Source organism: Mycteria americana, chromosome 1, assembly GCF_035582795.1.
Source record: "Mycteria americana isolate JAX WOST 10 ecotype Jacksonville Zoo and Gardens chromosome 1, USCA_MyAme_1.0, whole genome shotgun sequence".
Classification (NCBI taxonomy): domain Eukaryota; kingdom Metazoa; phylum Chordata; class Aves; order Ciconiiformes; family Ciconiidae; genus Mycteria; species Mycteria americana.
Genome location: NC_134365.1, coordinates 76,624,831 through 76,650,186, shown reverse-complemented (window position 1 = coordinate 76,650,186; position 25,356 = coordinate 76,624,831). Strand labels below are relative to the sequence as shown.

General features: G+C 41.5%; 1 protein-coding gene across 3 annotated transcripts in view; it reads left to right on the top strand.

The window, feature by feature from the left end:
* Positions 1-25,356, top strand: part of ITPR2 (inositol 1,4,5-trisphosphate receptor type 2) — a 269,451-nt gene that overhangs the window by 78,910 nt on the left and 165,185 nt on the right. For all 3 annotated transcript variants that reach the window (XM_075506773.1, XM_075506765.1, XM_075506756.1), the window contains 10 exons: positions 333-432; positions 581-741; positions 2,944-3,085; positions 3,889-4,047; positions 5,017-5,189; positions 7,757-7,876; positions 7,980-8,165; positions 8,808-9,059; positions 10,120-10,264; positions 11,233-11,383. In XM_075506773.1, the coding sequence (XP_075362888.1) occupies positions 333-432; positions 581-741; positions 2,944-3,085; positions 3,889-4,047; positions 5,017-5,189; positions 7,757-7,876; positions 7,980-8,165; positions 8,808-9,059; positions 10,120-10,264; positions 11,233-11,383 (1,589 nt within the window). The remainder of the gene's footprint in view (positions 1-332; positions 433-580; positions 742-2,943; positions 3,086-3,888; positions 4,048-5,016; positions 5,190-7,756; positions 7,877-7,979; positions 8,166-8,807; positions 9,060-10,119; positions 10,265-11,232; positions 11,384-25,356) is intronic.

Genomic DNA, 25,356 nt, shown 5'->3' with positions numbered 1-25,356 from the left:
GATGGGATTTTATAACACCTTCCTTTTTAATTTTTTTCTTTAAGGAATACTTTTCTCCCAGGCTTATATAAATACTTAAAACCAGCATTCTGCATAATCCCAAGATGCTGTTTGTTCTTCTTGCAGCTCTGTTCTGGGTGAGAAAGAAGGAAACAAGGGAAAAGGGTACTGCAGTATCCTTTAGGTCTCCCTCACCCTTTTATTACAAGTGGCTGGTGTGACTTATGCCCTCAAGTCTCATGTCGTGGTCATGTGTTGCATTGCATCCCACCTTGCCCACTTTAACTCAGGACTGATCCGTCTAACCTGTTGTTTGCTTTGTTCTCCTTTAGGAACTCATACGTCCGACTGAGGCATTTATGTACTAACACTTGGGTCACTAGTACCAGCATTCCGATAGACACTGATGAAGAGAGGCCTGTGATGTTAAAGGTAAACACATATATCTCAGGGCTGAAATCCCAAACTCATTCCTGAAGTTCTTTACTGGTGATCTCACTTCTAACATATAAAATATGCATAATAATTAGGATAAAGCTAAGAGGATTGCTTACCTGTATTAAACCCAAAACTATTGCAGATTGGGACGTGCCAAACAAAAGAGGACAAGGAAGCTTTTGCCATTGTATCGGTTCCTCTGTCTGAGGTCAGAGACTTGGACTTTGCCAATGACGCAAACAAGGTTCTAGCATCAACTGTTAAAAAGCTGGAGAATGGAACAATAACCCAGAATGAAAGGAGGTTAGTGAGTTTTATTTTTTTCCCTCCTAAATTGGTGTTTGGTTACTCGTGACACCATGACATCACAGTAAGGGGTAAGTTAGTAACATCCGTGTGGACATAGAGGCAACTGGGAGAGGACACTTCAGTGGTGAGAGTGCTAGTCTGAGATTAGATTCCATCTCTGTCAGAACATCCTTGCTGCACCTCAGGCTGGTCTGTGTATCTCAGCTGTAAAATGGGGGTAAACAGCACTTCCCCAGCTCACTGGCCACATGGGTAGCTCCCTGGGCAAATGCAAAGTGTTTGTCTTAATTTCCTTTGATAAACTACTGCTGAGCTGTAATATGGGGGTCCATTGCATTTGATTCTCACGTACAAGAAAGCCATCTATACAGCGGGCAGCATGGCAGGACTCTTGATTCGTGTGGAGTTCACTGTACCGCACATTCATGCTGCGAGAGCAGTAGAAGGAGGTCTCAGAGTGACTGAGAAGCTGCCCCAATAGTCCCTTTCTTATTTCTGTTTTTCCCTGTTCTCTTTTCCTATTTTACATAATTTTGGTGTTTACCCTTTGTATTCATCCATGTTTCAGCTGTACCGCTATTAGAATGTCTGTTCTTCACACCCGCTCCTGAATTAAGGGACTTTGTTGTATATTGTAGCCAAATATATCCCACTGTCAGTGATGTAGTTCACTATTTGTTTTCAGCTGTCTGTGGTTAAGCTGAATATTAGACAGCGTCTCTGGCAGTGTTAATTTGTAACTTCTATTCCACTGTGCATCATACACAGCTTTTTGCTGAAAATGTTAATTTTTGGTGATAAAACTGAATTTTTGCTGTTGGTTGTCGTTAGCAATTAGACCAGGTGGTTTAATATCAGCTGGAGGATTTAGCACAACAGGCAGATCTGTAATGGCCTGGGTGTTGGTACTTGGCCTTGAAAAGCTGATGGGCCATTTCATGATTGAGTTGAACCAGAGAGGGATACGACATAATGAAGGTGTGACATCCCTGTATTAACCTTGCACTGCTGTGTCACTGCAACCCAGTATTGTCAAGTCTTGATGTTGACAGATTGGTACAACACACATGTAAAACATTTCAGAGTGGTTTCAGAATAGTGCCATTATTTGTTAGTTCCTGTGATTTCCTTTGTAAAAAAAAAACAACCTCTTTTCCCTGTCTTATCACCTTCCTGCTTAGGTAAGTAGTGGTCCCAACAGTTTATTCCTGGTTGCTCCATCCTACATCTGTCTTTTCTGCTTTTTCTGTTGGGGGGGACCTTGCTGTTCTCCACCATGGGCTGAGACTTTTAAAGCTAAAGCTCACTCAGAGGGTTTAGCTGAACAGCCCAGCCCTCTTGTGGGTAATGGGAGCTTTGTGTCTGGCTCCCAGAGATGACTTTGAAAATCTACTGGGCATCTTCCTGCCACTTTCATAGCATGCCTACAGGTTTAGTAATTATAGACTGATGTTGTCCAAATTCAGATGATGCTTCCCTAGGGTGGGAGACATGCTGGGTTTTGTTTGTAAAAGATTGCAAGTTCTTTTAAGGGAGATTCAGTGAAATCTGTGGGCATCCATACTCTCTGTGCATGCCTGGCGAAGTATGTTAGTAACAAGGAGGCAATGACCACTTTCTTTTTGCATTTTCTGAAGGTAGGAGAGAAGGAATTACTACTGCCTCTGTCCTTTTTAGCACTTGCTTCTGCCAAATCTTCTTTTGTGTAGCAAAGAGTGAAACAAATATAGTAATTTTTCAATAGTTTCTTGGGTCAGTAGGGAAATAGCCTAGTGGCAGAATGTTTTTATTCCTCTAGTGAGTCCATCATCTTGTTTCACGGACCCATGTCTGTGATAATGTATAAAAATCCTTGCTAGGCTGCGTAAGACTGTCTTTCTACTGTTCCTGGGCCTTGAGGCCAGCTGGTATAGATTTTGGATTTCTGAATACCCTGCATCAATCCAGCATCCTGTATTTTTCTCCATTTTTCCCTCTGGTTGTTGTTTAATGCCTTGGTAAACATCCCTGTGATGGATTTAAGCCTCTGCTGAACCAAGGTCTGAAATCCTTAAGTACATGTCAAACTTAACTTTGCAGTGATTGAAGTTCCATTGCGCTAGATAAAGCTTGTTCTAAAAGGTGATTTTCTTTCTTAATGAATGCTAGCAAGTGTTGAATGACTGTATATAATAATGATTTGTCTATTCATTCTAGGTTTGTAACCAAGTTACTGGAAGATCTCATTTTCTTTGTTGCTGATGTGCCTAATAACGGGCAGGAAGTTTTGGATGTGGTCATTACCAAGCCAAACCGGGAACGACAAAAATTAATGAGGGAACAAAATATATTGGCTCAGGTATGTCCTACTGTATTAATAACTTGCTTGTGTTTACAAAACAGATTGTAGGAGAGAGTGATTTGAGAAAATGTTATTTTTAGGTAACTTGGCTTATGCCATGTTGGGTTTGTGTCTGGTTGGATTGGATAGATATGACACTACTTAGTCAAGGCTCACCTCTTGGTCTGTGAATCAGACAGAAGCACGAGGGGCCATGTCTGATGGGTGTTAGTTTCATGTGATTCTGATTACTTTTAAGGCTACATTTGATAGCAAATCGTTGATGAAATTTGAAACAAGCTTGCAACATGGTCCCAATCCTGCAAGTGTTCCCCACATAGGAAAAATTCTCATGCCCTTATGGATCCCTGACTTACTTTGTATGAGGGCCAACTTGCATGTAAATCAAAATTAATATTCTCTTCAAGTAGCCTACTGAAATTAAAAAGAAAAAAAAAAAGACGAAAAGGATGAAATTGGACAGCAGCCAGTGTTGTCCTCCTTTTTCATCCTTAATTTATACAAAGTTAAGGCACTTAACTAACAATGTTTAAAATTGGGGATAGCAGTAAAGAGAAAGCAATGTCAATCATTGCTTGTGATAGGTGGGAAACGTAAAGCTAAACGCATAAAGCTGTAATGTCTGAGATTGTGCCCACACTTGTGTTTAGCCATATGTAGATAACTGCAGTGATTCACTTCTGACTTTGGTTGATAAGGCCCTTGTGCTGATCCCGTCAGAGGAGATTTCCATTGAGTGCTATAAGTTAAGCAAAAATCTGCGTTTGATTTTTATTCTCAGTGATTTTGATTTTGAACAGATATTCGGCATCCTCAAAGCTCCTTTTAAGGACAAAGGCGAAGGATCGATGCTGAGACTTGAAGACCTAGGTGACCAGAGATATGCTCCATACAAATACATGTTAAGGTTATGTTACAGAGTTCTCAGACATTCCCAACAGGACTATAGGAAGAACCAGGTCAGTGGTATCCAAGATAATTTTCCTCCTCATTTCTATAATTATATATCTTGGGCTTGGCATTGCTCTCTGCATTTACAAGTGCGATTCTGTGGTAATGGTGAAAGGACTGGGTTTTGAGGAGGTTAGTAGTAAGAAGTCACTGTCATATACTTGCCTTATGCTGAGGAACAGTGTTTTTGTTTTGTAGGCATTTGTATGTGAATTGAATGATTGGCAATGAATATCATAGGTTCACCTTATAATTTTTCAGGCTCAGACTGAGATTGGGGTCCACTGCTTCATTCATGAGCTTTCTGTTATTAAAATTATGCTCTTGGACTCTGGATTATAAAGTTGGAAGTCTGCAAAACTGTCTGTTTCTGTTGCTTAAATATTTGTAGAGGGATGGCAGTGAATCAGACCAGAGGTTATTCTATCAGATAGCCTGTCTTCCCACTGCTGGAGACTCCCCGTGAGCAAGAAGTATTTCAGAACATGGTGTCGAGTGCTTTACACATTGCAGCGGGGAAAAACTGCACTAACTTTATAGGACTAAAGGGACTAGAGATAAAAGATTGAACTGCTATGTGTGGCTTCCTTGTTTTCTTTCTAATGCTTTACAGAAATATTTCTGTCTTGGAGGGAGAGAAAGTGAGGACAGAAGACTCAGGAAAGAAAGCTTCTTAAACATTATAAAAACCTTTTGGTTTTTCCTTTCAAAGAAATTGGTTGCCATTTCTGGAATTTTGCATTTATTTTCATGGATTCATTCCTTTTGTTTATGAAAGAATAAGAAGAATTAGTCATCCCTTATATTGAATGTGTTTCTTGGGGTACATATTTTAGGTTCAGACGTTCTTTTGTTCAGGCCAGTTCAGAGAGGAGAGTTTTGATTATTTTGATTGCTAATTGAGCTGGATGTTTCTGGTTCTAAAAGAAAAATGTTACTGCTTAACAGGTCATCATGGGAATTTTCATTTTTTGCAGGAATATATTGCTAAGAACTTCTGCGTCATGCAGTCCCAGATTGGTTATGATATTCTGGCAGAAGACACCATCACAGCTTTGTTGCACAACAACAGAAAACTGCTAGAGAAACACATCACGGCTAAAGAAATAGAGACATTTGTTAATTTACTCAGGAGAAATAGAGAGCCAAGGTTTGAAGTGGTCCACATAACATTCTTTTTCTGTATTGATAGGCTTTTATATTTGCAGTAGTTGTGAATCTGCTTGCTATTCATTGTTTTGTTGTCTCTTTCTCCCAGTTTAATTTTTTTTCTGACCTGGCAGACAAAAAACCACATGTAGTGTCGTGCTAGAAAATATCAGAAATACCTGTAATTCTTGGAATTTGACCATATCTGCATTTCAGAACTAGAGCTTACTGAAAAGCAAGGATTATACATTACAGAACACTTTTGAAAATTTGGTTTTAGTTCAGATTGGGACGGAGAGAAGCAAACAGAAATTTTAATTTCTCATAACTCTGCAGCTCCTCTATGAAACTGCCACTTTTGTTGGTTCCTCTGCTAATAATCTTGGTGCAAATTACACAGATGTCAATTTTTCTAAACTTTTATTAATATCAGTTTTCCTGCAGTCCTGATTCCAGGTCAGACCTGAAAGGGGCTTAGGACAGTGAAGATCCCAGCGAACATGTGTTTTAGACCAGATCTTGCTCCAATTTAAAAATTCTGGCCTTGAACTTCACTCAGTTGGAAATTTTTTTTATTAGCTTTAGCTCAGAATATAAAGGAAATGGATTTTTTAAATGGAAAATCTATCTATTTTTTTCATTGGATTTTCAGTTGTAAAATTGCTGAAGTAATACAAATATAACAAACTAATGTACTGAAGGCCAAATAATGTCCTCTGTAATTGTGAATACCATTTTTCTGTTAGCGATTAAGGATATTGCTCAAGGCCCTGGTGCTTCACTGCTTCAATTATTCTCTATATGTCTGCAGCCGTTTTGCTTCACTTGGTAATCTTATTGCCTCTCCCATGCTATTGGGTTTGGTCAGTACTAAGAGGAAACCACATGACATCAGCTCCTTCTCAGTGCTGAAGGGTCCTACAGTTTATTGACAATCTCATGTCACTTTGTGGTGGAGGATGTCATAGTAGTGTTGCATAACTAAGTTGTGCGATTGCTGTGCATTAAAATATACGTTCACTTCTTTAAGGCTGAAGTCCAAGAGCAATAAATGTTTGAAAAATACACCTTGCCAAGATGGTGCAATCTGAACAGTAAAGGCACTTGTTTTCATGGAGAGCCTTGTAGACTTTTGCAGCACTGTTTGTGTGAGTAAGAATGGTGGTAGCATGCTCTAAAACAGGAGAGCTACAAAATTTCCCAAGTTTTAGCTCCAATGAGGTAACTCCCCCAGAATTCTGTGTAATTGTGTGCTGTTTACTTAATATTATCTTTGTGATGCAATATTGCTGTGTACTGTTAATTACCTGTTGCCACAAAGCTTCATTTCAGCGATGGGTAAAATTGTTCGTAAGTGTATCCTAAAAATGCTTTCTCTACTCATCCCTTGGAGTTCCCAGACTTCTGTGGGGAGTGTGGTCTGTGCTAACGCAGAAATGATTTTTTTGATTCCCTCTTGTAGGATGATCACCTATAGAAGTTCAAACTATTGGATCCTCGAATGGCTCATAATAGATGGTCAAATTTTTTATCTGGATTTCTAAGGAAGTGGAGTGTATGATCTGTGTGTGTGTGCCTGCTCATATCTGCTCCCCCACTAGCTCTTGAGCCTCTTGCCCAGTTTTAGCTACATTTGCTAGAGGAGTGGTGGGCTCGGAGATACTCAGTTCCTATGAATGTCATGAAAAGAAGCAGCTACATAGAGGGAAGAGGCCCTTTTTATATTCCAGTGAGGCAAAGGCTGCAATATGGACTACTGTTAATACACACAGAGGAATCCATGAAAGAGGGACAAGAAGCAGATACCTAATGAATGTCCCAACTGCAAGGAAAGCCTCAGCCTGAACCTTGTTAAACATCAGAAGACCTAAATTCGAGAGACAAATTCATAGGAAACCGATTTCCATGCAAAGCTTTGTTATTTCTGCTTTACGTGGAATGACCTCTTTGAATACAGAGGTCCAGTCTTCAGGTCCTGCCAGATCTTCATTCTTCACTAATTGTTGGCTGTGTCACTTCAGAGATTTTAAAAGGCATCTTTAAAAGGTGGAGGTGTGGACTCCTCCAGTGCAATGGAGTTCCTCAGAGGGCACATGGCTATGCCCAGCACAAGTAACATCTTGTTACTTGGGTTAGGGAGACGTGTGTTACCTGATGGGGAAGATAGGTGAGAATGTGTACTCTTGCTTTTGGTTCCTGACAAGGACGAGGGCCTTCAGTGGAGGTCCCCTGTCAGTCAAGCTTAAGACAGCCTCAGGCTGCTCTTTTAAGTTCTGGCACAACTCTTTGGCCTTTGATTTGCTGAGAAGTGTCACACTGGGGATATTTTTCTTTTCTCTCCCTGACTGATTGTTCAGCACCATTCAGGGTGGCTCTCAAAGCTATTATTCATCTTTATCTGTTGTAAGTTGCAATAGTACGAATGAGCAAAGATCGTATGTTGATAAATCTCATGATATATGCTCCCTTGAGCATATTAGGGATGGATGCTAGAGATTTCTACTGCAGTGTTTCTGTGTAGTATTTTAATTCTTGTGTTCTGTTGCATCTGTGTTTTTTTGATTGCAGATTCTTGGATTATCTATCAGACCTGTGTGTATCTAACACCACAGCAATACCAGTAACTCAGGAACTCATCTGCAAGTTTATGCTGAGCCCAGGGAATGCTGACATTCTCATTCAGACCAAGTGAGCATCCATAATCGGAACATACCTTTTTGTTATCCGTGCTCTGTTGTTACATTCGTAGCAGTCTGTTAGTGGCTCCATTGTGAATGATTTGTGTTTGCAGGCTGGTTTCAACACAAATGGACAATCCCTTGGAATGCCCAGTCATCTCGGATGACATTGATGAAGAGGAAGTGTGGCTTTACTGGATTGACAGTAACAAGGAGCCCCATGGCAAAGCCATTAGGCATCTGGCTCAGGAGGCAAAGGAGGGCACAAAAGCAGATTTAGAAGTTCTTACCTACTACAGGTAAAACTGCCTATTGAAATGGAAGAAAATGTAAATTCTCCGAAGAGCCTGGTGCTGTTCTTATCCAGTTCATTTGCCAATATCAAAAAAGGAAACCGGGTCATGCCAGAAACTGGGATTAAAAGTTTGTTTCAAGCTTTTTCCTGTAGGAAGCATCACAATCTCTGCTCTCTATTCCAGACAGATCTTGGGGTTCCTTTGCTCATGACAGCTCTTTATGTGTCTCTATCATTTTACCTCTTACCTTTTATTTATTGGGATATATTTTTAGATTGTGCTGCCCTGGAAGCAAGGGCGTGCTCTGAGGTAGGAGTGTCCTGCACGTACTGAGGATTAGAGGGGAGATGGGACCATGGAAAAGTGTCTTACACGGATTGAAAACAAATAGTCCAAATGCTTCAGCCTTCCACTGAACAATGCTCCCTTTGAGTTTCAAAGGTAGCCCAGTCTTCACAAGGGCTGGAGCCTGATTTTAGCGTTTTTAATGGCAAGTTGGTCCCTTGGTTAGCAAAGTGACTCTTGTAATTTTTTAGCATTTACATCAGAAAGGCTGATACCAGGCTTGTAAAGCAAGATTCTGAGGTACGTTGTTTCATGGTATTCAAAAAATCAGTTGGAAATATGTTGTTATTTTTTTTTAAGGTACCAACTGAACCTCTTTGCAAGAATGTGCCTGGACCGCCAATACCTAGCTATCAACCAGATTTCTGCACAGCTGTCGGTAGACTTGATCCTACGATGTATGTCTGATGAAAGCCTCCCTTATGACCTCCGGGCTTCTTTTTGCCGACTGATGCTACACATGCATGTGGACAGAGATCCTCAGGAATCTGTGGTACCTGTCAGATATGCCAGACTGTGGACTGAAATTCCTACTAAGATCACAATTCATGAGTGAGTTGAAAGTGGTGCAAACTAAAGTACATTTTGTAGGGATTAGTCTCAGAACAAAATGGTTGTAGATGTCTGATGTCAACACAACGTGTATGTGAAAAGGTATTTTGTCCAGAACATAGAGCTATTAATTGTCGTTACTCTTGGAAACTTCTATGGGTAGCTTTACGTGGAAATCCTTCAGTTTCATTTTTCACTGTGTTTTTATAGAGAACAAGCTGGGGAAAAATGGAATGGCCTTTCCTCAGACCAGCTGAACTTGAAGTAATCCAGTTGTGTCTAACATACACGTTTGCTAGGTTGGAAGTTAGTTTTATACTTCAAGCTCAACTGAAAGCCACAGTTGGAAAGCCAGAATTTACAGTTAGGTACAGCTGTTGCCCCAGAAATAGTTCACAGAGACTTTGGCCTCCATCGAGTGAAGTACTTAAGCATGTGTTAAGTTTAAGTATGGGAGACGGGCCCATTGACTTCAATGGGAACCCCCTCTGGCTTAATTGATTTGATGGAGCAGCGCCACTGGGCTAGACCCAGACAGGGGGTATCTGGCTGAAGAGACAAAGAGGAAGAAGTATAGCAGTGCAGCAGATGGTATTGCTTCTGTTAGTGAGATGAAGGACTTTTTTACATGACAAATCAGTCCCAGCTGGTGGTGCAAAGGAGGAAGTTGACTGTCCTGAGCTGCTTTCCTGACTGCTGTCTTCCTTGCGGAAATAGTGAACTCTGGCTGATGGGCAGAGAGGACAGCTGAAACTTAGTGACTTACTGAATTGCCACAGCAAGATTTAAGAGTGCTATCTGCCAGAACTGTAGTATTTTCCTGTCTCCATTATTCCCATTCACTGCAACCCCTCCTGGTGCTGTTGGAGGGAAGATTTGTGCATCCTTTGTCTGCCATCTTTGCATACCTGTGCAGAATTAGATGACCTCTACCCCTTCTCCTTCCAGAGAACTGACAATAATTTTATAGCATTGTGATTGGTTTGTTTATTCTTTAGTGACAGCTGATCCTGATATGAGAGGTGTTTAATTTTTCTTCCTTCTGTGCCTTGCATTGTAGGTATGATTCTTTCACAGACTCTTCAAGGAATGAAATGAAGAGGAAGTTTGCACTAACTATGGAATTTGTAGAAGAGTACTTGAAAGAAGTTGTAAATCAGCCCTTTCCTTTTGGAGACAAAGAGAAAAATAAACTTACATTTGAGGTACTTCTCAGCTATCTGTGTCCTACTTACAGTATTCTTCCTCAGTCCAGCTGGGTTGACATTGGCTCTTTCAAAGTAAAGGTAGTTGCAGAATAAGTGTCCATGTAAAATGTCCTAAAGAAGCACCAGTTCCTAATTCCAGTGTTCTTGGTGATGACTGTTACTGCAGAAAATAGTATTACTGTCTGCTGTCAAACAGCTGTATTTTTCCTTCCTTTTCCTGAGATGGTTGCATTTCAGTGGCAGGAGGAGGGATATGTGTGTGGCTGAATGGTCATATGCCCTTTCTTTCCACATTAGTGAATTAGCATGCAGGGATTCTTCAATATAAGTAAGTACCATTCTCTGTGTAAGATATGACACTGAAGGAAATACTCTGAATAACCTAATCTTGTGTTTTAAATATTGTTTGCAATTCCTGACTTTAGAATTGTAAACTTTAGATGGGCCTAAATCTTCTAGGTTCAAATAACATTGAATAACGGGGAAATGCTTACAGCTTTTATAGTTCTTCCTCCAACCTACCTCCCAAGCTTTGTCACTCCTGTCTCTGGTCATCTGAAATCACCTCTATTCAAACTTACCACAGTTGTCTTACTCTTCTTTTGACTGCAATCTTCTCTACAGCTGCTGCCTTTTTAAACAATTTCCTGGAGTCTTGCTTCTTGATCTTATATATTTTCCCAGTTGCAACTGTATCCTTTTCAAGCCTTCTAAAATCTCATGTTGGTTTTGCTCTCTCTTGTAGTTTGACTGACTGATTGTTTTGTCTAACTCTGAAAAGCATTTGGTGTCACTGGCCTCAGTCCAAGGCCCATTTAAATCAGTGGAAAGACTTGTACTAATTTGAATGCACTCTAGATCTGGATCTCTGTGAAAGTTGCTGTGTGAAATGCAACTGTATTGCACAGCCCAATACCACAAAAGTTGCCGATACTTACTTCATTTTTAATTTCTTTTTCTCATAGGTGGTACATCTGGCTCGAAACCTCATATACTTTGGCTTTTATAGTTTTAGTGAGCTTCTCAGACTGACCCGGACGCTGCTGGCAATTCTAGATATTGTTCAAGTTCCTATATCATCATACTTCGAAAGGTTGAGCAAGTTTCAGGACGGAGGTGAGAGAAGCAGCAAAGACTGTTATTCCAGTGTGTAATTCATTATTTAGGGTGAAATTAATTTACAGAATGTCTCATTCATCTTCCAAGGTTCTTTAAACCCACCTACAGGAATGTACTGCAGGATACATTACCATGGTCAGCCAAAAAGGAACCTTTTGGAGCAGAGCTGCAGACTTCATGACCTTGGTGTGGTTACTGTGTTGGTGCTGCTGCTCCTTTGCTTGTTTGGAACTGAACTTTCAAATCTGGACCTAGTCCTCAGTGTCCCTTGCGCTGAACATCCCAAGCAAGTGCAGATAGCATTTTCCTGGGCACAGCAGTTATGATGGCTCGTATGTGGCACAAGTGTTTATTAGTCTTCTTAGCACTTCACTTGAAGGGAGACTAAGATGTTACTGGTCCCAGAACTGCAGAAGCACCAGATGGAAGTCCAGATGAAGCCATCCTCTGCATCTGTTTGTCAGTTTAGAATATTCTTTTTTTAACCCAGACCAGAGTGCCTGTCTGACAACCCCAGGACAATGCTGTATGCCCCACTGCCTTTTCTACCATGGCTTAAAACTGGGTTGAAGAATGAGCGTGCCAGGAAAGTGCTGAAACTTAGCAGCTTAGTTTTCCTGTGTGTGTGGAGGGGAGGTGTGACAGTTATGCGGGCTGAGGGTCCAGGAGACTGGCTGATGGCAAATTCTGTTTTAATATGTGGCTGGTGTAAGTGTCATTGTGCTGCCAGCTGGCCCACAGCACCAAAAAGGATGAGCTGTCTTGCTTGAAACAACAATTATTTCGTGTTTTCTCTGGGAGGCCTTTTCCCAGCCTTGAGTTTTCCTAATCATCATTTTGCTCAGTCACTCCTACAGATGTCCTGAGTGAGTGTGCCATCCTTCATAACTTTTTTCTTCTTTGAGGTTCACACACTCTGGAGAAGTGTAGACTGTCATTATCTGCTCTGTCAGCTCTGAGCCAAGAAGTCTTATGCTTGGTTCTCTTATCTTTCCTCCATCACTGCCAGTACACTTTACTGAAAGCCCCTAAAGGTCTTTCCTGCAAATGCTGTGCACACTAAGGCATGCTGTAGCTGGCTGCAGTCCCTCTACAGCACTAGAGGAAGACTGTATGTTCAGACACTTGGAATTATGTTTTCTTTTTTTGTCCCTGAAATACTGCATTGCAGACTCTTTTCTTAAATGGCTCTGGACACAGTTTGACTCCAGATACAATCTTGGCATATTGGCAAGATGGAGCATGCAGATGTGGTTCTTCAGTTAAGTTTTCTCTCTGCTCAAGTTATACATCTCATTTAATATTTTTACTCATCTTCATTACCCATAAAATTGTGTTTCATCCTTGATTCCCTTTTATTTCTGCTGAAGGGTTTCCTTTCCTGGCTATATAGGAGAGGAAAGAACCACCCATTAAGTGCAAACAGACCTGCTTTCAGTTATACTAATTTCCAGAGCAATTCTATGCAAATCAATGAATTTACTTTGGAAATAAATGAGTGTGAAGGAATGCAGAAAATGTTACCACTGTGCAAATGGAAGCTCAGTAGCCTTGTTAGTAACACTCAACCATTGACTGGAGCCTTGTTGGAAATGTTTGTCACACATCTGTTTTTGTCTCACATTCTTTCAGCAAAAAAGGCACAGAACAAAGGTGGAAATTTTTGTGTGTCTTTGATTAGCTTCGGCCTTTATACAGATTTTTTAAACTTCTTTTGAACACTGGACCAGTTCAGGTCAGGATGTGACAATCCACTGACGTTCTTTTGGAAATGCTCTGTGGGTTGGTTTGTTTTGGTTTTTTCCCCTTTTCCTGCTAACTGTATGGCTAGAAAGCCCATTGCTTTAGAGAGGGTTTTTTGCTAGCTCAGGCTGTGTCTCTGCCATCTTAAGGGAGACCAGAGACAGAGATATTGGCTGTGCTGTCTAGGCTTAAAAATAGGCATTGAAATTTTGCTGCGGAGAGACAGGTGTTTTTGTGTTGAAATAGCTGTAAGACTTGCTGGAGAGGCCTTTTACAGTCTTTGACGAAAGAAAAGGATGCCCATCTTTGGACGGTCATATCTTGTCTTCAGCCTCCCTCTTCTTTTCTGATTGACAGGTCATAAAACACATAAACTGTGCATTCACTTTGCAGTTGAGACAGAATGATCCTGAATGTTTAACTGCTATGCCCGAGCATCTTACCATTCCTCCTTCTTTCTCTCGAGGTGCGTGCTTACCTACCCATGGGCAGCATTAGGCTACGAAGATGCATGTGCCACAAGGATGCATAATTTAGAAGCAGTTTAAGCAGTTTTGTAACTCCTATTCACTATTTTTGAGCACCCAGCTCATGGAACGTCATGCCTGAGGAATATATTTCATGTCTGAAAAACATATTACTCAAGCAAAACAGGGGAGTACTTTTCATTAAGAAAAACCACACAAAACCCAATCAGCATTAACTTTAGTTGCAGATCAAGATTAGAGAGGGAGCTCAAGAAGGAAGCACCAGGTACCATAGTTGCTGACATTCTGGAGACAGATGCTGTGGCTGACATGTCAACTGTTTGTAACTTCTGCCTATCTTTGTTTCATGTGGAAGCCTCATGGTGAGGAATCAGACCATAGGGGCAGGAGTTTGGCTGGCATAAGTTGCTCTAGTTCCTGGGGCTGTGAGAGTTTGTGCCAGCTGAGTATTTGACTCCACTCTTTTTCTCCTTTCCCTCCTGTTTTTTTTTTAAAAACTTTTGTCAGGTAGCAGTCCTTTAAAACCAGCCCTGTGGACGTCTTGCACCCACATCCTGATTGTGTCATTGCTACAAGGTAATGAGAAGGTTTGAACGAGGCCTTAAACACACAGAGCCCTTGATCTGCCTGTGTGCTGTCTGCCTTGCTAGGTATCACTTAGCCGTAGCTGAGGTGCGATGTGTCCATGCTGAGCTAGAAAGAGCTGAGCTCAGGGGATTTGCTGGCTTCTGCTGTAGTGTAGTTGACTGCTTCCGTGTCCAGTCTTTTCAGACTTCATGAACGTGTGCTTGAGCCCACAGTAAGGTGCAGAAAGTGCTTATGTTTTCTGTCTGAATGGTGGTGGTGGGCTGGAACTTCTGTGCCTCTGCATGTGTTGGACTGTAGATGATGCTACGGATAAGTGAGTCCTGACTTGAGACTGGGCTTGAGTTTGTGTTTGACAGGGAGACTTTGCTGTGTTAGGGTTGCTGAAAAAGGCCTGTGTATGAGATGATCATGTGTTTTAATGATGTTCTTGTACTTTTTTTATCTTCTGGGGGAAGGGGAAAGACCAGGGGTCTGATTCTACAGTGCTTTGCATCTTGTGCAGTCACTTCTACCCAAACAAGTTTGACCCCAAAGGTACTGATGTTGCCTAGGTCCTGTGGAGTCTGAATCCACCTTGTCTAGGATCCACTAGGGATCCCAAGGAATGAACAGGCCAACAGAGAAACTGGTGTCAGGAATTTTGTCTAGATCCCCCCTCACTCTGACAGTAAGGATTGTTCACCAGGCAAAGCTCTAGGTGTACACTGTTTTTCAATTTTATAGTACTTATAAGATTGTACATCAAAGGTTCCCCTTCCCCTTTTACACAGATATCCTCTCTCTCTGTTATAAAACTGAGTTGTTGAGAACATCTGTTAGTTGTTTTATCAGTTAACCTGTCTTGGCTTTTTATTGTCCCTTTTAATTTACAATACTGATCTCTTAGGCTATTAAGTAAAAAGGATTACAACACAAAGTAACTCAGCCTGGTTTTTTGTGGTTTTTGAAAATGTGTTGGCATTTTCTAAAATCAGGATGGTCCGTTGATTTTTTTTCCAGAAAGTGTTTTTTTATTCATAACTTCTGTAAAATACAGACAGATGGACTGTTCCCTGCCCTTCTTCAGGATGGTGGGAGCCCTCCCTCCAGTCAGTTAGGGGTGAGGGTGACTTCTTCCTGTCTTTAGAGGAGGTCACATTCTGCTCTCCTCTATCTCTCCAGACTGCAGCAAGGGTCTCACTCCACAGCATCCTCTCTGGCAGGTCCAATACTTGCAACATTCATATCATACCTTTGAACACAAAGTATTGCAGGTAGGTGTCCCTCCAACTCATTATCGCTCTATGGATGTGCAGGTTTACACCGGTTCTTTCTGAAGGAAGGTTAGCTTCCCTGAGTTGCAAAAGTCATTACATTGATGTTCTTTTTAAAAAAAAAAAAAAAGGGTAAGATTGTATGTGTTGTGATTTTGTGTATATACTGTGAATGTGTGGAAGTAAATTATTAGTTTTGGAGATTATAAAAGTTGTGGTGGGTTGTTGTTTTTTTGGTTTTTTTTTTTTTTTTTGTCCATCCAGTCAATGATCACAAATGTCTAGGCATTAGCTTTAATTCAGTAAAAACATGTATTTCATACTTTGAGCTTTGAAGTGTAGCTCTAAAACCCAGTTTTGACAAACACTGAAAGCCAGCCATGATGCCTGGGACTGATGGTTTAATGGTATAAACAAATGTGTTTAAATTTTATCAAGCACTAGGGGCCTGATCCTGTAACTCTAATGTAGGAAAGTGCTACTGAATACCAGCTTGGGCTCTGTATATTTTCATTTTCATCACTATCTTATTGTAAATTTACATAAATTAATATTAAATGGATATTTAACAGCAATATTTTGTCAATACTTATGCCTATTCAGAAATGCAGTTGATTTTCAGGTTCTGGAACAAGTGACTTGAGAAGAGGTTTGACCAAATGGAAAAGTCATGTAACTCCTATTCTGTAGCTGTAGTAGATCCAAGGTGGCAGCTCTATAGAAGTTAAGAATTTTAGGTGGGATCTATTTATTTTACATGATAGGACTTGCATTTTAGTTTTGTTAAAAAGTATTGATTTCTATGGGAAGCTGAGTGCTGAATAAATTTGGGGATAAATAGGGTACTGCCTTTCCATTATTGACATTAATCTGTTCCAGGTCAGTAGCAACAAAAGCTTCCAGCATCTGATTCCTATATTGTGGTGCTGTAGGGAACTGGTGAGCTTGGCTCTTTACTGGTTTGGCAGCTGCTCCACATCATGAGATCTGTAGTCAGGATTTTAGGAATGGGTAGAAATATATTAATGGTGGGGGAAAGAATGAGGTGGGTCTTGGCTGTGGGAAGCCTGCTTGGAGTTGTGCACCTCAAAATTGAAACAACCAAATTTACAACCAGCAATCTGGAATCTTCTTCCCTGTTTAATATTTATTTCTTAAATAGACCCACTTATTTCAGTAAACCCACTTGCTAAGTAAGGAAATATATATGACAAGTGTTGAACTGTTGAAGCAAATCTGCAAAACGGGATGTATTTTTAGGCTTAGTGGAAGTTGCATGAAGACTTAATTAACCTTTTACCTCAAGATGTCCTTTTCCATCCTTCATGTAAATTTTGACTCATGTTGATGGCTGAGGTAGTCCTTGATGTTGTGTGCAGGTTTCTCTATATTGGTTCTGCAAAGATTCTGAAAAGAGCCTTACGTTATTGTTAATATTATGCCTTACTTCCTTTAAAAAGCTTGATTTTAATGCCACTGTCAGTTACCTTAACCAGAATTAAATTAGTGGGCATGTAGTTTTCAGGTGTGACCTTATTTGATGAGGACAGATCGGGGAAAGTTGGCTAGAAACATTTGTGAGATAGGATCCTGGAAAAAGAAAAGATGTATATTTTTGGAAATGCTTCTTACCTAGGTTGCATCCTAAAAATGAATTGTCTTGAAAATGTTGCAGCCAAGTCTTTTTTTCAGTGTCTTAACTTTGAATCATTTTTTTGAGGTTATTTGAAGCTTTTTTTCTGTTTCTTTTTTTCCCTTTTAGATTCTAAAAAATAGGGGGGTTAGAAAATATACTACCTGTATCCTAAAGAGCCATATTTTTCTTAAGGAGAAAGTGAGGACTTCATTTAGTAGTGCTGTCATTCTGGCACCTTTCAAGAACATTATAATCTCTTGCAGTTTTAATTGAAAGGTAAAGTCATTGCTTTCCTAATAAGTGTACCCTGCTGTATCGTTCCAGAGTCAGGAGCCAATCTGCCTTGTCCAATACTGGTTATTTATTCTCTGTAAATTAAAATGCACATCTTTCTCTAGGTGCAATTGATCTTTCAAATAGCTGATTTTAGTCAAACCATGCAGCTACAGCATATGTCAGGTCTGAAAGATGAAATGACATGGTAGTATTAGCAGGCAAGCTACATGTTTGCCATGCAGCTCAGTGCTCTTTAGTTAATGTTGTTTGGGAATGAGAATAATGACATGCAAGGAAATACATCCTTGAATTTAAGCTGCATATGTCTTGGGATGTACCTCCGCAGTGCTGGGCACCAATTTAAAAATTGGTGGGACAAATCTAGGTTATCTGCAGGGTATGGCTTTCCCTCAGGAGCTCGACGTAAATGACTGCAATTTTCCTGACCCAGCATCACTGACATCAGTCTTTCAGCTCCGTTCACTTCCACAAAGGAAGACTATGCTCAGTCTTTTTGAAAAACAGGTTTTAAAAACTACCCATAAGCTCCAATTGCTCCTGCCTCTGTGATTCTCACATGAAATGTGTTGCTCATGACTGGCTCAACAGATTTTACCTATTACCTTTTACCTATTCCAACTGGTAGCCAAATATCCCAGCTCCTTCACGTTATGTCTGGCTCTTTAGCTTGGTAGCATATCCCTCCCGTAGACTGAAGGGACTAAAGATCTGTCCATAGGTATCCTGAGATCGTGGAACATTTCTTTGAAATGTATCATGAAGAGTCTGACCCCTGTGTCACGCTGCAGGCTTTGCTGCTTTGTTGTGATGTACCCCAAAGGATTCGACCCTGGCAGGGGTCAGAATGGGGAAACCCTCACTCTCTCCTGAAGACTTCAGCACTGGTGAGCTACCATCTCTCTGCAAAGGAATGTATATCAGTGTCAGGGGACTCTCCTCCAGTCTTCTGCCCCTTTGATACCTCCTCATAGTCTGCTTCGTCCTTTAGCTTCAACTGAGCAAGAAGATAGGGTTTTTCTTCCAGCCCTCTTGGCTGCAACTACAGATGCATACTGCTTAGAAGCATCAGTAGTGAGACCGCTACTAGAACAGGGTTGAGAACAGGGTTGGACCTGCCATTCCCACTGTGCCTGTGGGTCCTCTGTGACCAAGAAGGACCAGATTTCTTCCAGGACTATTAGAAAAGACTATATTGTTTCTCAGCCTTGCATCCGTGTCTGTTAGCTGCTCTTTTGTCTAGTTAACAATTTGAAATATCTTCTTGAGGCATACTTTGATTAGCAGAGCTAATGAGGCAGTGGCTGCCTGGCAGACTGGAGCAATAATTTATGCCAGCAGTTTACAAAAAGAGGGTTATAAGAGAAAAAAAATTTAACCCTTAGGAAAGTTAGCTGTGTTAGTCCCAGATGTGTATACTGAAGCAACTGCCATTCAGTGAGGAATATTGTCAGACCAAAGGGGAGGTCAGTCTAAGAGTTTAATTCTCCGGCATGGACCATTTCTCTTTCCTCCTTATTCTTTCCCTCATCATGAGGCCTGTGCATTAATGTGAATCCAGAGACCATTGCTCTTCTAGGAATCGATACCCATTTCATAGATGTAACTCGGCTAGAAGGCTTGATTCCCAGGATGCTTTTTACTTTCAAGGCCAGCATGCTGATGTATGTATTTTTTCCTTCATCTAATGTCCATGGCATGAAAGCTGTATTTTTGACACTGCTTTGTGGTTTTGGGGATAAGCAACATCAACAGAACCTGCAGAATGTCAAGAGATGGTGAAGTTTGGTGGCGTTTCACCATGGCTGGACAGCAGTGAGTTTGTATGCAAAAAGGGAGGGCTTGCGGATATACTGTAGGTAAGTGGAGGCTGGGGTGGCCAGATTCACTCAGGGCGTGGGTAGCAAATGTATGTGCATTGCATATTGTGGGGTTTTTGTTTGTTTTGTCTCATTAGTTCTGAGGGCTGTATAAAATGTAGAAGTGGCCTCACCTTCTGCCTTTAGTGTTACACATTAGGTTTTCTGTGAGGCTTACCTTAGGTCAGCTAGTTATTGAGCGAAGAAAAATGGTTTAATGAAGAAATAAAGTGTGATTCTTGGCCTCTTTATGGTAGATTCTGCAGTCTTTATGAGCAAATTCTGTAGAAAACCTGTAAAAATTAATACCTCTTTCACAAACAGAGCTGTAAGGCTTAATGCTTCTGGCAAATAATATATAGCTCTAAAGGGTTTGAAATAAAATGTGTTCCTTTAGGTACTGAAGTGTTGTTATTATATGTCTTAAAAATGGCTATAACTTTTCACACAGAAAAATTAAATTGCATGAAGCAATGTAGTTAAATCAACAAAGGCAAAGAAATGTAGAGCTAAAGCTGCCATTGGGTTTTTAATTTAGCCCTTGGTAACTAGACATTGCTGCACATATGGTTCCCTGCCAGAGCATCCCCAAGGATTGGCAATGTTGCATGCTTTAAGATGGCACTGAAACTTTAAGAAGCTTATGGTGGAGCAATAGTATAGGTCTCACTGAAAATGCACAAAGTCAAGGCTGTTTGGAGTCAAGGCTCCTGTTTCAGCAGTCGTCGGGAAAGTGACTTGCTGTTGTAAGTACTGTCTTAAAACCTGGTTGAACACACCTACACTGAGGCATGGGTTGAGACAAGGTCAGCTTTGCCGAAAACTGACTTTGATGATGGTAGAAGTTTGGGACTTTCAGCAACATGCCTGATGTCTCCTAATGTAGCAGTGAGCTTGGAAATCAGCCTAAAGCTTCCCCAGCGCACTGGCAAAATTCACCAGGGCTACTGTTGGTAAAAGTTAATTTCATGGCAAAAATGAGAGTGGCTGAGGAGGACTGAGAAGGCTTTGGGACTTCATTGGGTTGTGAATGGGGAAGGAGGCCTGAAGGGTTGTGGTGAAAGAAGTTGGCATGGCAGGGAGGGACTAAGTATGTTAGTGGCACATGCTGTCTGGCTTGTGCCCTGCTATATTGGAAGGGACGTGTTTCCTAGGAGGTGTTTGGAAGAAGTTGAAGCGTCAGGTGTCCTAGTCAAAAGCATGCTAAAGTTTGACGACATCAGAGAGTTGTCTCTATAACTTAATAATTACAGAGACAATGCAAGATATGCCACATTTTTGCAAAACCTTTGATTTGTGTCGTGTCGTGCCCCCCCCCCCCCTCCCCCCCCCCCTTATATAAGCAAGATTGAATAATGTATTGGGCTTTTATGGACAGATTAATGAAAGTTGTTGGAGCAGTGGATACATGTACACTTGTCTCTTCTGGTCATTAAGTACCAGATTTCTTGAAGAACCCATCATATGTCATCTCCTATTTAGGTACTTAGTTTCCAGAAACATTGAGCATCCAGCTTCTCTGGTCCCTAATGAAAGCTATGGCGTGTTAAAATCCTTTTGAAAATATAGGCACTTTTTACATTTCTGCACAGGGACATGAGCACTGTGGAAAACTGTTCAAGCTGAAAATGGCTGAGCAGTTTTGAAAATTGAGTCCTAGGAATCCATCTTTCCTAGGTCTGTGTTGTGGAAGACGGAACAATAATGTTAGTAAGAGCAGACTCTGTCCCTCTGTGGCAACTAGGGACCAGATCAGGTGCGTATAGTTAATTTTTAAATAAACAAGGCTGCAAGTCAGTTCCCTAGTGTCTTGGGGATATCCGTGGAGTAGAAGGCTACTCGCTGTAAGGGTATCTGCCAGCCTTTGAGGCTGTCCATTGTGTATTCATATTCAGCTACTGCATGGTTCTCTGCACTGTTTGTGAAATACCTAAAATGCTGTGGGTACTGGAGAGCAAACTGAGGACGCTGCATAGCAATTGGCTAGGAACAATTTGAAGAACAGGCATGAATTGCCAGCTGCTTTTGACAGTTGTTTTTTTTTCTGAATATGGTATTTTGTCACTTACCATCCATACTGTATTACATAGCAGATTGTTGTTTACTTTTATATTCTGCTTTTAGAACTTTTACAACCAGTAAATGGCTTATCAAGAAAATATGTTTATGTAGAAAATGAAGTGTCAAATTATCCACTGTTTCGATTACTTGGGTGGTTGTTATTTTTTTCCCATAATTGACTACTCCGAAAAGTCTTTCTTCTCAGAGAGGCCACTGTGTTGTCAATCGTGCCAAATTGTATGAGATTATGTGCTACAGTTTTGTGACAGAAACTGATATTCATTAGGAAGTTGTGATCACTGTAATAAAAAGTAATGAAAAGGAGATGCACAGTTGTCTTTTGAAAACATGACAAGCATTCTCTTCTTTCCTCTTCTTTCAGTGCCTGTCAATCTACAGCGCCTTTAAATTACCACTTACGCGTACAGTGATTTCACTTTTCCATTGGCTAGCCTTGTGAGATAGTACATTCAACAGGAGGCATTTCTAATGGGTCCACTGCTTATGGGAAGTTCTTGGCATCTGACTTGTCTTGGCAGAGGGAGTAGCAAGAGAGGAAGAATTGGGGAGAGGAAAGGAAAATTGGTGAAATGGAAGAAGATTCATGGAGATTGCCTTGCGTTCTTTTCCTCTGTTGGTCAGTCACAGCTCTGAGCACTTTTGCAGTGGTTTGCTGGTGAGAGAAGTGGTTGGTTGCACATACTAGCACCTTACAACATTGCAATGACCTTTCTCTCCTTGCCACACTTCTCAGCCATATATAAACGTTAATACCTTGGCCTCAAAGAAGACAACAAATGATGGAGGTCAGCAGGTTAAGGGTGGCAGTACCATATGAAGGCACAGCTCAGGCTTCTCTTCACTTACCTCTAGCAAAGTGCACACAAAAGTAATCACGGTTCACATCTACTTGCTATCTCTCCTGATTTAGCTCAGTTAAGTAGCTGAGGCAGTAAGTTAATTTTTCCTTGGGCATTGGTATTCAGGAAGCACTTTGGAGCTGTAACTAAGATCAGAGCTCTGTTATTTTAGTCATTGTGTGCATATGTACTAAGAACTTAAATCTCTTTTATTGAGCCAGTGTATTTTGTCTTGCATTGTTGCAGGCTTAGCTGACATGCAGTCAGTCACTTTTTAAGCCACAATAACCTTTCTGCATGCCTTACCTCAGACACTCATACCCTTTCCTGCTGAGATAACTATATTAAAGCCAAGAGAACACAAAAGCATAGCAAGAAGAAACAACTCACTAGCAAGACTGGTGCTGGCCCCTGATGTTTGTTAGTGACATATTTAAATCCATGCTTAACATGGTCTAGACTTCCAAGGCTGGACAGATAACACTGACCACCATGAGCGCTGATTACTGGGGGATCTTTTGGAAGAGAAGCTACTGCCCACTCTTTATGTACATGAATGATTCTCATAGCTTCTTTCGAAGAGTAGATCAGTTCCAGTGTTGAGACACAGTTGGCTGCTTCGTTGCCATGCATGAATGTGCTGGCTGACTGGCTGGGCTTGATCAAGCCCAGCCAGAATGGGTTCAGGAAAGGCAGGTCCTGCTTGACCAACCTGATCTCCTTCTACGACAAGGTGACCCGCCTAGTGGATGAGGGAAAGGCTGTGGATGTTGCCTGCTTGGACTTCAGTAAAGCCTTTGACACCGTTTCCCACCGCATTCTCCTGGAGAAACTGGCTGCTCATGGCTTGGATGGGTGCACTCTTTGCTGGGTTAAGAACTGGCTGGATGGACGGGCCCAAAGAGTGGTGGTGAATGGAGTTTACTCCAGTTGGTGGCCGGTCACAAGTGGTGTTCTCCAGGGCTCTGTGCTGGGGCCAGTACTGTTTAACATCTTTATCAATGATCTGGACGAAGGGATCGAGTGCACCCTCAGTAAGTTTGCAGATGATACCAAGTTGGGTGGGAGTGTTGATCTGCTTGAGGGGAGGCAGGCTCTGCAGAGGGACCTGGACAGGCTGGATCGATGGGCCGAGGTCAATTGTATGAGGTTCAACAAGGCTAAGTTCTGGGTCCTGCACTTGGGCCACAGCAACCCCATGCAATGCTATAGGCTTGGGGAAGAGTGGCTGGAAAGCTGCCCAGCAGAGGACCTAGGCGTGTTGGTTGACAGCCGCCTGAATATGAGCCAGCAGTGTGCCCAGGTGGCCAAGAAAGCCAATGGCATCCTGGCTTGTATCAAAAATAGCGTGGCCAGCAGGAGTAGGGAAGTGATCGTGCCCCTGTACTCGGCACTGGTGAGGCCGCACTTCCAATGCTGTGTTCAGGTTTGGGCCCCCCACTACAAGAGGGACATTGAGGTGCTGGAGCGTGTCCAGAGAAGGGCAACGAAGCTGGTGAAGGGTCTGGAGCAGAAGTCTGATGAGGAGTGGCTGAGGGAGCTGGGGTTGTTTAGCCTGGAGAAAAGGAGGCTGAGGGGAGACCTTCTTGCTCTCTACAACTGCCTGAAAGGAGGTTGTAGAGAGGTGGGGGTCGGTCTCTTCTCCCAGGTAACAAGTGATAGGACGAGAGGAAATGGCCTCAAGTTGCGCCAGGGGAGGTTTAGACTGGATATTAGGAAATTTTACTTCACTGAGAGGGTTATCAAGCATTGGAGCAGGCTGCCCAGGGAAGTGGTTGAGTCGCCATCCCTGGAGGTATTTAAAAGACGTTTGGATGAGGTGCTTAGGGACATGGTGTAGTGGTGGTCTTGGTAGTGTTAGGTTTATGGTTGGACTCAATGATCTGAAAGGTCTTTTCCAACCTGTACGATTCTGTGATTCTGTGACTGCTGTTTACTCCTAAGAGATGGTTACATTTCATCAGCACCCTACAAAACATAGTTGTTAATTTTTTTCCTGAAAAGAAAGCTTAATTGCTGTAGTTGCTGTATTATTTTCACTCTGGGAATGTTCTCCCCAAGCCTGCTCTGAGTTAATTGAAAATAATGGTAGCATCAGGCAGTTAGTTAAAAAGTTTTCCAAGATGGGTTTACCCGTGACACCTTGTCTCACTGCTGTTATTGACAGAAAAAATGCAGTATTGAGTCACTACCCATTTCAGCTGTAAATACTAAACTGGATTAAGTAGACTTCTCTCTCACTAAAATCCTTTCCTATGCATTAATGAAATACAATTTGAAATGGTAGTGATAGTAAGTACCACCTTAATCCTTCTTTGCTTTCCTGCCTCTAGCTGTTTAGATCAGTCGCATGAAGGTCAATAGTACAGGAATGTTGTGGACAGAGAGTTTATCCTTGTTACCAATGCTGTTGGGGAGCAGCTTCATAGCTACTGCTCACTGGTTTGTACCATCTTTTACCGCTGGTGTTCCGCAGGTAAGGGGAAAGGACAGCAGTCATCTAATTTCTTTTTATTTCCTAGATGCTTTTATAGGCTCAGTCATCACATTAGCTGAGTGCCTCCCAGTCTTTGTTATATGAGGCCTCTCACTGTCCTTTTTAGAGATGGAGAAAGTAGTCTCCTCATTTATGGAGGTGGTCCTGAAATGCAGAGAGAGTGACTAATTCCTTGGTCACAGAGGGAGTTGAATCCCATCCCCTGTGGTGCCTGTGCAGCCCCCCAGTGACAGCTGAGAAATAAGCAGGATGTATGCTCTAGCAAAATCCCAGCTTGCTTTCTGCAAGAACATGAGGTCCACCCAAGATGTTGTTTGATTCCTTGTCCAAAAGACACTACTTTTTTTGTTAACTTTACACTGAGTGGACTTCAGTCTTGAAGGGTGGGCAGGAACTTTTCAAGATAAAGTGGAATTTTTCTGCCTCATTTGGGACAAACTGCAGTTGTATCTAGTTTTCGAGAAGAATATCTTCTGGACTTATCTTCAACTTAAGTGGTTTAATTATCAACTGGTAACCCCATTGACTCAAGTTGTTTTATAAAGAATTCCTGAGCTTTCCAAATAGCAGTGCCTCTATATCCATGTCTGTACAACTGAGTGAAAGGGATTTTGAAAACATGTGAGAGACAGGATGATGACTTCTCAACTGAGCTGTAGAGCAGGGGTATTACAGGCCACAAAGCAACTGC